Raw genomic sequence first — 13611 nt, forward strand, 5'->3', positions numbered from 1 at the left:
GAGAATGGGACTTCACCGAAGTCTACCTCAGAAAATGGGGCTTCAAAGAGGCCTACCTCCTGGAAAGGCTGACAAGCCCCTGGGAAAGATGTGTTTCTGTTCCTGTTTTTCTTTTCTTCACTGTATAGGAGTGCCTATTCATCTTTTACTGTTCCTGCTGCTTATTGTACTTACTCATGCTCAACATTCCCTTATTTAAAGCTCTTTCTTAAAAGTGTTGTTGACTCCAACATCTGATGAGTGTCTTGAGAATATGACTAACTCACCAGAGTTAAGTGCTACCCTGAAAGCCCCTCTTATGGAGGCTAGTAGACAAGTCATAAGTAAATATAAAAGTATTGGGGGTTTCATGACATCACTTCAGCAAAAGGAATTGTTTGTAAGAGATTTACAAGAAGCTGTAAGCACGGCTGGAGCAGAAAGAGTGTATGGCTACTGGAGACTTTCCTTTAATTCTAAAGCATATACAATAGACTCATATGGATATCCTGTAGATAAGAAAGATGTAGAGGGATATTTAGACCAAAGCTAAATAAGATTCCTAAAAGGTTGGTAGATGGAAGGTGGCAATTTCTTATCAGAGGAAAATGGTGGGATCCTCCATTATCTAGAGGACCCCAGAGACTTCCCCCAGATCCATAGCTTTTTACAGGTGTGTATGATAAGGATGGCAATCGTTGGGAAAACTACTTAGGAGAAAGAACTTCCTATTACTCTCTTTCATTTACTGAGAGACTTGCTAGATCTAGGTCTCCTTGATGCTTACTATCAAAGAAGGAACAAGAATGATCTTCTGAGACAGTTAAGGCCTCTATAGAGAAGAGTAAACGATTATGTGAAAGGGTTACAGAAAAGACACTATGAGCTTAAATTTGATATATGGCCAGATTTAACTAAGTATACTGAATATCAAGATTTTTGGCCACAAATTGGGAACCCTCTAAAGAATGGCAAAGAGCACAATTGCTTAAAAAAGATGTGAAACATATAAAGTATAAAACTAAACAAAAGTAACAATAATGTACTAGAGTTCATGCCTTTCCATCCAGCACCTTGCCCATATGCTCTGGTTAGTGGTTAATAGGTGATAAACGTCAAAACCAATTGTATTTCTTAAAAATAGAGGTAAAGCCTGGAACAAGTGCCTATCGTCATAGCTCGTCATCCAAAAAACAAGATCAGGTGACCAGCTGGTGACCACCCAAGAATGAAGCCTTGCAACAAGATTGTATAATCTTTTGCCCTTTCTCATGGAGACTTTTGCTATAAAAGCTTGTCATCCTCTGCAATAAATCGCACTCAGCATTCACTCCTCTTGTGTGTGAGTTGTCTGTTTGCCATCTCCCCACCTATTCCAGTTCCTCCACTAGGTGTCCTCCGTCGTCGTCCCAACAGAGCCTGTCCGAGACAGAGACACAAAGTTTTATCTTTTTTGCTGCTGTTTTCAATGTATTTATAATGTACTATGTGATATTTTTGTTTCTTTTGTATGTTCTTCCCCTATGACATAACCACTGTCTTCACTGTATTTGATTCCAGTGCCCTACATTTTTCTAATTTGAGGAAGGGAAGGGAAATAACAAAATGCTGAAATAGGATACAGGTTGACCCATTGTAACAATATGTACAAGACACTATATTAAAAACGAACTTTACAACTTTGTGGGTGGGGGAGGGAGGATGTTGAGGTGGGGAAGGAAGGAATGGTAGGGGGAAAACAAAGGAGGAGGTAACAATGTTCCATAGGAAATTTACTCATTACCTTTTTCATGTAACTGTAACTCATCTGTACAGTGTCTTTACAATAAAAGATATATACACAAAATGTTATACATCAAAAACAAGAGGGCTTGGCCAGGCCTCTCAACTTTATACTTCACTCTCTTTACCCAAAATTTCTAAGTACAGAGTTCTTTGTACAGAGTGTGTGTGTGTGTGTGTGTGTGTGTGTGTGTGTGTGTGTGTGAGAGAGAGAGAGAGAGAGAGAGAGAGAGAGAGAGAGAGAGAGAGAGAGAGAGAGAGAGAGAGAGAGAGAGAGAGAGTCTTCTTGGTGTGGAGAGAGTTTTCCTTTTCACCTGAGGAGTGGAGGTGTGGTAAAAATTTGAACATGGAGAGTCTGTTTGCTAAATTCTTTACTATTTTCTTTAATACTTGTTACTTCTAAATAGGAAACTTTATGAGGTTGGGGATGTGGCCTAGTGGTAGAGTGCTTGCCTACAATGCATGAAGCCCTGGGTTTTATTCCTCAGTACCACATACACAGAAGAAGGCAGAAGTAGGGTTGTGGCTCAAGTGTAGAGTGACAGCCTTGAGCAAAAGAAGATCAGAGACAGTACCCAGCCCCTGAGTTCAAGCCTCAGGACTGGCAAAATAAAAAGGGAGAAACTTTATGGGAATTTTGGAGACATAGCTTGGTTTTTCTTCCCTCAGAACTATTCCTGTTACCACATTTAGGTGAAAGCAACATGTGTCTGGCTCAGTTATTTTATCACAGTTAAATCTACTCTGAGTATCAGAATTTTGGTAGACATGTTATCCAGTTAGTATTCTCTTTTCCTTTTTGTTGTGAGAGGTCTAATTCTCAATTGAATTATTTCATAATTATCTCCTAAAACTTTACATAGTGTTTCCACACCTAAAACTCTATAAATACAAAACAACATTGTAAAAGATAAAATTTACAGATGCCCGTGTAAAATTGTAACTTTACCAAACATAAGTTTTATGGACTTAGATTTCTGAAATTGTTAAATACCTTCTGGTATGGCATGTGTGCATTTCTAATGAGAAAATATTCAGGAATGGAATTTATCTCATACTTCCTCATTAATTTTTAGGACTTGTACTTATGCATTGGTGACAAGAGATCTCTTTGGCCTATGGCAGCATTAGAATAGTCAGAATGAGGAAAAATATATAGAAGAACCCATTGTAAAAGCTGGAGTTTTGGGTGTAAAATCAGTATGTTATTGGATGTCAAGACAGAGTCTTGCTGCTTTTCCTACTACATTGTTCTCATCACTTGTCTCTGATTTCAGCTGGTGGCACAGGATGTTGAGCTGTGAAACATACCTGACAAGGCAAATCACTACCAGCATCTTTCCTATATTTTCCGAAGTTTCAGCTAGGTCTCCCCTGTGCTCCTACCTATGACATGAGGGTGCTTCAGCAGGAGCAGCAGGGAGTATCTCAGTGTTGTGCTCGTCGTTTCTGTCCCAGCACCAAATAAATCAGATGCAACCATTGTCAAATTTTCATTAGTAAATTCCGATGATTCCTTGTGATTTTCCTGCTCCTAAGATTTGATGCAATTATATTATTTACCAGCACACGTTATGACAGTGAATTCAGTATCTCACAGTGGTATGAAGTTGGAGAGTAAAGGAATAAGAGCAATGCACAATTGACAGTGGGATGGTGACTAGTTTAGACTTAGTAAGGCTTCAGGTCTCCTGGGCTGTCCTGACTCTAACTGATCTGGGCTATAACTGAATCTGTGGTCATGAAACTCATCATTCATTTAAGCTACTAATAACTGAATTTTTTCTAAATATTAAAGGGTCAGAAAATTGAATACTGCAAGTAGGAAAGTTAGGGACATAGGTGTTGTAAGCCTGAAGCAAATATCTGCAATTAAAATTTTTTGCAGTTGATGTTATTGAACAGAGTGTGGGCATTGTCCTTGAGCTTCTTTTCTCAAGGCTAGTGCTATACCACTTGAACCACAGCTCCACTTCCCACTATTTTCTGTTTAATTGGGAGATAAGAGTCTCAAAAAGACTTTTATGTCCAGGCTGCCTTCAAACTTTGATCCTTAGATCTCAGCCCCTTGATAGTAGTATTACAAGCATGGCTCCTCATTGCAACTTAACTTCTTGTATCACACATTTGCATATGCTCAATATTGCTTGTGAAAATGCTAAAAGGCAGCAAAACTTAGGAATCACAAGGAATGAGAATGGGTTCATCAAAACACGATGAGTCAGCAGATGGGAAGCACCAAGTCAGGTGGTCTAGGGAACCTGAGTAGGAATGACTAGGAATGCATGAGCTAAAGTGACACTAATCATGAAGACAAAACGTGTTCACGTTAACTTTTCATTGGAACAAAGGAGAGAGGATGGATGAAGCAGTGCCAAGGACTGAGAAGATGGCCCAAAACCAAGTTGTCAACAAGGCTGCAGTTTTAGATGTTGAATGAGGAAATCATTAAATGGTCAAAATACATCATTTTCTAACTGGTGTCTGGGCCAACATTAAGTCCATCATGCTTTTGTAATCTCCAGATGACTTGCAGTATGTCTAATAATATGTAATTAAAACAATGAAAATGAACGGGTCCTCTCAACATTTGTACTTTCCTGGAAAAGGGTCATCTCCTTTGACTATATCAACATCACATGCTTTGAAAGCTGGTCAAGTTAAACAAACTTTGGTAATATCTACTTTATGTACTTTTCTATGATCATCAAATTACAGCTACTCTTAAATCTTGAGGTCAACTTACTCTAGAATAGTATATTCAAACACCAATATTCAAGGTTCCATATGACATAATAAATTTGGAGATTTAATAGTTGCAGGTAACATAGACTATTGTACTCTAGGCTGTATAAGTGTTGAAAAATTAATGGAAATCTAAAAGAATGAAAATCTAATGATTCCATGTCATGGACTAAAACACTAATTTTATCTCATATGCTATCATTATGCAGGAGAAGTTAATAATTCTAAGATAAATAAAAGAGAAGAGAGTCGGCCATGAATAGATCTGCCATACAAGAAGTGTGAAGGGGAATCAGCTTTCAAGTACAAACTAAAGCATATTCAACAATAAATTCACACCAAGTCAAGAAATACATATCCTTGTTAAATATAACCATACAGAAAATCTGAATGTTAATTATACTACATTTTTTATTCAACCTCTTTTTAGATTTTATATATATATATATATATATGTGTGTATGTATATATATGTATATATATATTTAAGGGAAGTATAGGAGGCAATAATCATAGATGAATTCTATGAATACCCAATGTATTAAAGATATAAAGTGTGACAAAAACAACTAAAGAAGGCTGCAGTTTTAGGGGGAAGATTAAAAATGTTCTCAGACACTAATTCACTCTAATTTCACAGTAGACTGTCATAAGTGTGTTATACTAATCCCATGGTAAATATTAAGGATTCAAATTTGCTTAGCTTAACTAAATATCCCCATGCTGCTGATCACATGTAAGGTGTATAACATGTGTACACCACTATATGTTATAGACTGTGATAGACAATTTGCTCCAGGAAAGTTAGAATGAACTTGTGACTTTAAATGAGCATCATTATTCCACAATACTGTGAAATTCAGGAAATTATGTAATCATTTAATCACAATCAAAAAAAAAAAAAAAGAACCTCAGGGAAGGTAGGGAGGGAAGGGATAGTAGGGGTAAAACAATGGAGGGGGTAACAATGCACAATAGGAAGTGTACTCATTACCTCACTCATGTAACTGTAACCCTCTGTATAGTATCTTCACAATAAAAAATAAAATTTAAAAAATTTGCTTAGCTTATTGCAGTATATTATATATGTATATAATATCTATATTATCTATGCATTATCTATATGTATTTTACATATAGATAATGTATATAATATCTATATTATCTATGCATTATCTATATGTATTTTACATATATGTTACATATATAACATACTCATTGTATGTTCATATGATAAAACATAAGGAAAACCTGTAAAATCTATATAAAGAAGATGAATTAGCAAACATAACAGAAGAGGTGAAATTGATTACATTACATTATATGCATCAGTAACATATCACAATAGAAGCCTTTGCACAATAAATTTGTTAATAAAAATTGTGATATATATATTTTTAAATAAAACAATTATAATCCTTTATAAGGAACATTTACAATGACCAATTAAGGATTATCCCAGAATTATCTCTTCAAAACCAATTCTGACTTATAGAACATGCATAATATTTAGATATTCTATTCAATATAATAATGACACCCATCTTTACATAATGACACATATTTTGCAGGAAAATTGTTTCTATTCACCTGCCATGGGCATTCTGCTTCTCCTTATTATATTATTTTATATAAAAAGAGTAAATGTATTCTAATTATTTGAGAAATTAATTTTAAGTTTTCCAGAATGCTTAGTGTAGCTTCCTTTATACAACTGATAACTTACTTTTTCAAGCACTGCTGGTCTGATGGTTTAAACATTTCAAGTAACACAGATTATTTAATATGTCACAGAATGCTCAAGGATTCAAATAAATATAATTTTTGACATATACCTGTTTCTTTTTAATCAGGAAACAATCAATCAAGTCTCTTGGATTGTTAACATCCAGTGATTCTTCATGATCATTTATTTTCTTCAAAATGTAACTATTTATATCATCAAAATTTTTTAGTAATGTTTTATGACTTCCTGGTAGACAATCAATGAGATCAGGGAAAAGGTTGTAGATCTGAAAGCAAAAGTAATAAGTTATTAAATATATTTATATATACATACTATATACATATTATAGAAAACTTGGCTGTAAATAAATATGACACATGGATTCCATCTTGAAGGGAATTTTCGATGGAACATATAAAATGAGAGAGGTTCAAAGATGCTCTAAAATTTAGTCTCATAACAGAGTATCTAACCTCCCTGTGATCACATAGTTATTAACTTTTACAGAGTTTAAGACATGCCAAAGTCTATAAAACATTGTGAAGATTTTTTTTTGGTCCATCTTGGGGCTTGAACTCTGGCCTTGGGTGCTGTCCTTGCACTCTTCAGCTCAATGCAAGCTCTCTACCGCTTGAGCCACAGCGCCACTTCCATTGTGAAGATTTTTATGGTTTAATTTTGTCATTTCTCCCCAGGCTACCTCTTCATCTAAGTTCACAGTGGAATCAGCAAACACTCTGACTCTACTCAGTGATTCCTAGTAGTTTCTATTGTTGCAAATATGCTTCCTTTCTGAGGAAAAATACTTCTGCTCTGTAATAGCATGAATATGAGATGTCTGAAAACAAACCTGTGGGAAATGTAAGCTTTCAGTAAGCACCTGGATATCCACTGATCCACTAGGCATCTATCAGGACCTGAACAAAGCAATTAATAGGAAAATCCATTTTGGATTTATTGGGAAATATCAAATTAATTGCTTGAGTGCATTACCTTGAGTAAATCCTAAAGGTTTAGACATCTTTCTCAGCTGATTATATTGTTTTTCTTCCATTTCTATTATTATCAGTTAGCTGTCAAAGGTTCTCATTTTGACATGTCCATATATAAATAAAATGCATTTTTCCTTTTGGTGTCAGTACCAGGGTTTGAAGTCAGAGCCCCAGATTCTTGCTTCAATTTCTTGGTCATGACTTGTTTTTTCTGACTTTTTATTTGGGAGATGGATTCTGTCAGACTTCTCTGCCCTGGCTGGCTCAAATCCCTGATCTTCCAGGTCTCAGTCTCCTGAGTAACTAACATTTTAGGTATGAGCCAACAAGGCCCAGTTTTACAATATATCTAGATGAAACAATAAATCTAGACTCCTCTGCTACTCTCCCTCATCATTTCCTTCCCTGCTTCCCAAACCAATTTCAACAGACTTCATTTTGGAACTGCAGAAAATGAACTAGACCTTATCTATTAACCTGAAGTAATATCAATTGAAAGTTGATCAAGGATCTTAATATAAAACCAGAAATTTTGAAGCTACTACAAAAATAGAATAGGGAAAATGCTAGAATGTGTGGCCATAGGCAGTAACTTCCTGAATGGCACTCTACCATTCTTTAGGTAGCACTGTTGGGTCCAAGTATTCACCTTACTAGTGGCTCTTTATTTAATTTGGGTCTGTTGAAAAAAATAAAAAGATAAGTGTTTTCTTAGGAAGAAAAGATCTTGGCTTCACCTGCATCCATGGTGAGCTCCCAATCTTGACATTGTCATTCAATTTCTCCATCAAGTTCAGGAAGTTCTGGTCTTTATAATCAAAACGATTCTGGAAAACAATGGAGCAGATGACATTGCAGGGAGCACAGCCCAGGATGAAGGTGGGGTCACAGGGTGAGCCTGAAGAGTCAGAAACAAATGAAATATACATATGAAATACTGTACTCAGCCTTTGTCATCTTTACCATTTTATTACTGTTTTACTTATAAATTCCTCTAACAGCCAAATATCCTATTTGAATTAAACCTGCATATTTTTAACCTGGAGCCTGAGTTGGCCAGTACAAACCAACTAGCAAAATAATGTCAGTTCATACTAATTGCCTTTACCTATAGTCTTTCAATCAGATATATGCTATTTTGGAAAAAGAAGACTTTTACATACCTAATAGTCAACCATTCAGAGTAGCAATATATCTGTTTCCAAAACCTATAGAGTATCCAAAACTGAGAAGGATGGTGATGGAATATCAGGTGTCTATAACTTTTTTGAATTACCAATGGAGAGAAACTAAAGAGAGATTTTACCAGAGTTCAAGTACTATAAGGAACCAAGGTCAAAAGCAGAATGGTTTCATGTTTTATGAAGAAAAGGGGAATGACTAATTTTTTTTAATTTTTTATTATTATTTTTAAGTAGTTGTACAAAGAAGTTCCCATTCTAGAAAACAGTATATGAATGTCTAACAACATTATGACCCATCGCTCTTAACCCATCTCTTCTCTCACTAATATTACTAATTTAGTAATAATTAAATTTAAGCCTGTTATTAAATGTAAAATCAGAGAAGGCAAACAAAAACATAGCATTAATAAATGGGAGATTCTTTTTCATTTTAAAATTATTAAGTAAATTTCCCCTCCCTAAGGAATATGTAGACACTAAGTCTAATCAAACACAAAATTTAATTTATGGATAGGGCTGAATTTTTAGAATTCTACAATAAATAATATGTACATATATATTTAAATTTGTCTTCCTCTCAGGTTCTATTATTTGACAGGTTAATTAAAGAAAACATTATTTTTGGCACTCTGTACAATGAAATGGCTATGAGCAAATCATCAACATGTAAAATTCTACTGAGTTTAAACTGAAAGTAAGTAGTCATGAATTAAAGACATTGTGAATTGATGTGGTTGTTTGGATTAAACAAGTGTCATTGAGCTGGTTGCATGTATGTAGGCTAGTTAATGATTGAAATGAGTCTAAGCTCTCAGAAAAACTTTTATTATAACTATGAATGGGGCAGTTATCTGAGAAGTTGTTGAGATTTGCTATGACTGCAGGTGTGACATTCACAGGTTAAGTCTGATTTTAAGTCTTTCTTTTTATTTGGAATAATGAATTTTAAAAGCCAGGTTATGTGGAATCCAAGTGGACAATGCTATCCATTGCATTTGGGTAAGTGTGTAATTAACAGAAGATTTTTAATATAACATCCAATATACAGGGAGAAAAAGTGATAGACAAAATTGAAAATTGAGCTAGAATACACTAAAAGAAGACTGGATAAAGAACTGATCATAATAGTTGAAATAAAGCTAATTGAGTCATAATTAAATCAAAGTGTGTATTTCCAGATTCATGATAGAGTACATAATTAGTCAAAACATATAAATAAAATTCTAAAGTTTTGGGTAAGAAGAAATAATGTTGGGGTATAGCAATTGCGTTTTCAGAGAAATAATTTTTTAGATGAATTTTTTTGAGACAATAAAACCAATAAAATCTTATCTTACACCACTCCATGACTATCCAAAATTCTGGCATGGGTATTGAGAAGTCAATGATAATGAGCATACCATATAGTTGCATCTTTGTGAGGGGGTCTCTGAAGGTAGACAGGGTCATTATCACCCTGTTCATTTAGCAAGCAAGATCATTTAATGGCTACGTACCCTCAATTATGCTAAGTGAGAAGCATTGCTCCTTAACTTTTTTAGAAAAGAAACTCAAAACATCTATTTAGCCAGACACTGGTGTGTTTGGTCTGCCAAGGAGGCCAGAGACTAGAGACCCAGTCAGTTGGTTCTCTCCTCTTGAATTCTAGAAGTCCCTGCCCAGCATCTGTAACCCAAGCAACTGGCATGCCTGGGTGCAGTGTGAGGTTCTCCAGACGCTGAGATCATCTCTGCTTACACCATGGACACATTCCTTCCCCCGCCCTCCCCTATATAATTTTTCTCCTCCTGCCATTATCTCTATTGCTCTGCCCAACTCTATTTTGTGAGGCTCAAGGTTGCTTTCTCCCTCTCTCAATAAACAACACTCTTCCCTTCAACCACTTGAGAATTTCCTTTTGGCAACCCTTGTATGGTGTTGTTCATGAAGAGAGCCCTAGGTACTCTGGGGGCTGAAATCTGGGTATTGTGGTTGGGAACAAGCCCAGGCAAACAAATCACTGCAAATCTATGACACCTATCGTATCTCACCAGCTAGAAGCTTGAACTGGAGGGATAGCTCAAATGGTAGAGCACCAGCCATGATCTGGGCAAGAGTTTAAAGTCCAGAGTTCAAACCCCAATTACGCCATAAAACAAAAAAGGAAATTTACATTCACGATTTCTGATTGGAAGACAAAATAACCCATTTCTTAAATAGAAGGGACTTAATGGAGCCTTTTATATTCCTCTCTAAAATAGTGATATAAAGCAGCTCCCTTGGGCTGGGAAGGTAGCTCAGTGGAAGAGCGCTTGCCTTGCATGCCTGAAGCTCTGGGTTCATATTCCTCAGCACCACATAAGCAAAAAGAAAAAAGCCAGAAGTGGTACTGTGGCTCAAGTGAAAGAGTACTATAGCCTTGAGCTAAACAGCGCCCAGGCCCAGAGTTCAGGTCCCACGAACGGACCCAAAATAAATAAATAAATAAATAAATAAATAAATAAAATAAAGCAGATCCCACCCTTGGTTTTCCTCAACTCCTCCACGAGGCAGCATGCTTCCTCTTGAACACGCTCTTCAATGCTCCTCTTCCCCATCCCCAAATTCCGCAAGGTCATGAGTGAGAAGCGCCTCATCTCTCTCCATCTGTGTCCATTGCTGAAAACAATTCCTAAATGAAGGGAAGCAGAAACATGGATGAAGTCAAGCAAGGAAAAGGAAGCTGACAGATGGCAGGTACAGGGATGGCCAAGCTTTGGCTCTTTTCCCATCCTCCTTATCCACACATCCTCTGCCCACACACAAATATACACACACTTGGATATGTACACTTACCAAGGCCTCTGTTAGTTTTTTCAGCCAATGGGAGCCTGCCTCTTCCAGAGAACTCCTCCCCATGGTCAATCAGAGCTTCCTTCACTGCTTCATATCCATGCAACACCACAGTGGGCTGCAGGCCCAAATACAGAGTGAACACAGGGCCATAGACTTTCGAGAACTGGAAAATGAGAAAAAAAATAGTAGCGAAAGAAGTCACTATTTGCTCCTCAGAGTGAGCCTGAGCAAAACTGATAGCATTAGTTTATTTTGTGTTTCTTTATTTTGGCAAACACAACTTAAAATATTTGCAAAGATCATATGTTATAGAGGAGGCTTGTTACAGCTGTCATTTAGAGATGGCCTGCACTGTGCCATGCAATGGAGCAGGGAGTTGATACTCCATTATAACTCATCTTCACATCAAAACACACACAAGCTTATCATGATTCACAAAGAACAAGGCAGACGGCTGTGGGATCTAAATTCATTTCTAGAGGCCCACTGATAATGAATAGACAATTTGTAGTTGAACTCTGCTTATTCAACATTCCATGCTTGAGATATGTTTAATTCTCATTTGTACACCAAACCAGTGGCAGATTACTGCTTTCAGATAACTTCTGAAGCACTTATTCTTGAGAATCTTATTTCCTTTGACAAACAAGGAAAACCGGCAGTTTTAAGTCAGCACAGGTGCTTGTACAGGCAAGTATAGTTTGGGATCTATTGGTATTAGAAACAGAGGGTGTGCCCCAGTACATGAATCATCTTCAAAAACAATTTCTCAACTAGCAACATTATTTGCCCCAGACAAAAGTTTTATGCAAAAATCCAGGTGTTCTCTCATCCTCACAGATATTACCTATCAATCACTCATAGCTTCTCAGAGAAGTTAACTTTCACAATGATTCTGAAAAAAAATCAGTGTCTAATATGCTATATGACTTTTTGAATTGACCATTTAATCACAGAATTTTCCTTTCAAAGAATCTGCAGGAAAAAATCATAAACTTGACTGTCTAATTAAGCTGGGGAGAACCATCCATAACATTTGCAATTTTGTGACGGAGACTAAAATAGACAGTAACCCACTCACATAATACATTAGTTCATTCCATGACTAAAATACAAACTTGAAAAGTCACAAGCATGTAACACTTTATACAAGGATTTTGTTTTATGATAACAAATCATGCTATTCTACCTTCAGCAATACATTTAAAATAAATAAATATTCATTTATATCTGTCAGAGACCATTGGGCAAACATGAAGAGTACTTACCTTGGTTAAAGATTTGGTGATGTCTTTAATGTCAATCTGCAGAATATTTCCAATAATTGGGAAAGGAGTGGGACCTGGAGGGAGCTTCCTTCTCCCAGAGTTCTGTCTCCATATTGAAAAGAGAAGCAGACAGGAGAGACCTAGCACCAGGACAACTACTGGACCCATTGAGGCCTTCTCTTCTGAGAGTACTGTGAGCTTGCAGGGCAGACCTTTTATAATGCTCCCTGAGACTGTAGGTGTGCCTCTTTAATGCTTTAGTCATGAATTAGGTAGAAGTTTACTTTAATCTTTCTTCTGATTAGACTTTGTCCTGATGGTAGAGGTAAAAGTAGAATGACCTGTACACATGTCCCTCTTTCCAGAGGGCACAGAGGCAATTGTGATTTAGTTGCACTTGTTAGTGATCAAATACTGGTACTTAAAATACAAACCTGCCTTCTTTCAATGTTCAGCTATGCTTGAGAAGTATTAAAGTCAACAACTTGAACATTATTCAAACATGGTATTCATTTTTAAACATTTTTGTTGCTATTCTAAGGTAGATGTACAGAGGGGTTACAATTACATAAGTCAAATAAAGAATATATTTCTTGATTCTCAGATTAGTGACACGTTGGGAAGTTTTGGAATTTATGATATTCTGTATTTTCCAGGAAATGTGTATTTAAACTTGTTTTTTGCTCTATACAACACTTCCAGATGTGTTGTCACTACTGAGACTCTTCAACAAGTTGGTAGACTTGTCCATTGTTATTTCTAACCAAATGTAAAATTCTTAGCATCAGTCATGCATTTTGATAAGTACTGACCAAAAGTTGCAGGTCCTTGACCATTATAGAACAGAAAAATGGAAAGCTAAGCTCATCATTATTTTTCTTTTTCTAATGAGGTAAGGGAGGAGCAGGAGTATAGGAGAACGTGGATGCTGCGTGGCTAGTAGACTTCTTACCCTCGACATTCTTCTCTCCACATGACCGCGCCTCCCCTTAGATTGTACCCTGACTCAGACCAGCCAGCTTTCAGCTTCCTAGTATTCACTTCACTGAACTGCTTGTTAAATGTTGAAGGAGTTATACCATGCAAACCAGGCTTTTTCAGTTTGACTGTGTACATACTCC

At 36.4% G+C, this 13611-nt stretch overlaps 1 protein-coding gene across 2 annotated transcripts in view; it reads right to left on the reverse strand.

The window, feature by feature from the left end:
* Window positions 1-12724, reverse strand: part of LOC138836108 (cytochrome P450 2C19-like) — a 31692-nt gene extending 18968 nt beyond the window's left edge. For both annotated transcript variants that reach the window (XM_070034598.1, XM_070034599.1), the window contains exons 1-6: window positions 12491-12724; window positions 11223-11385; window positions 10909-11058; window positions 7962-8122; window positions 6342-6518; window positions 3148-3295 (exon numbers count right to left, since the gene is read on the reverse strand). In XM_070034598.1, the coding sequence (XP_069890699.1) occupies window positions 3148-3295; window positions 6342-6518; window positions 7962-8122; window positions 10909-11058; window positions 11223-11385; window positions 12491-12658 (967 nt within the window). In that variant the 5' untranslated portion in view covers window positions 12659-12724. The remainder of the gene's footprint in view (window positions 1-3147; window positions 3296-6341; window positions 6519-7961; window positions 8123-10908; window positions 11059-11222; window positions 11386-12490) is intronic.
* Between the last annotated feature and the right edge of the window lie 887 nt (window positions 12725-13611).

The sequence above is a fragment of the Dipodomys merriami genome, unplaced genomic scaffold (genome assembly GCF_024711535.1).
Source record: "Dipodomys merriami isolate MVZ:Mamm:240054 unplaced genomic scaffold, mDipMer1.0.p SCAF_249, whole genome shotgun sequence".
Lineage (NCBI taxonomy): Eukaryota > Metazoa > Chordata > Mammalia > Rodentia > Heteromyidae > Dipodomys > Dipodomys merriami.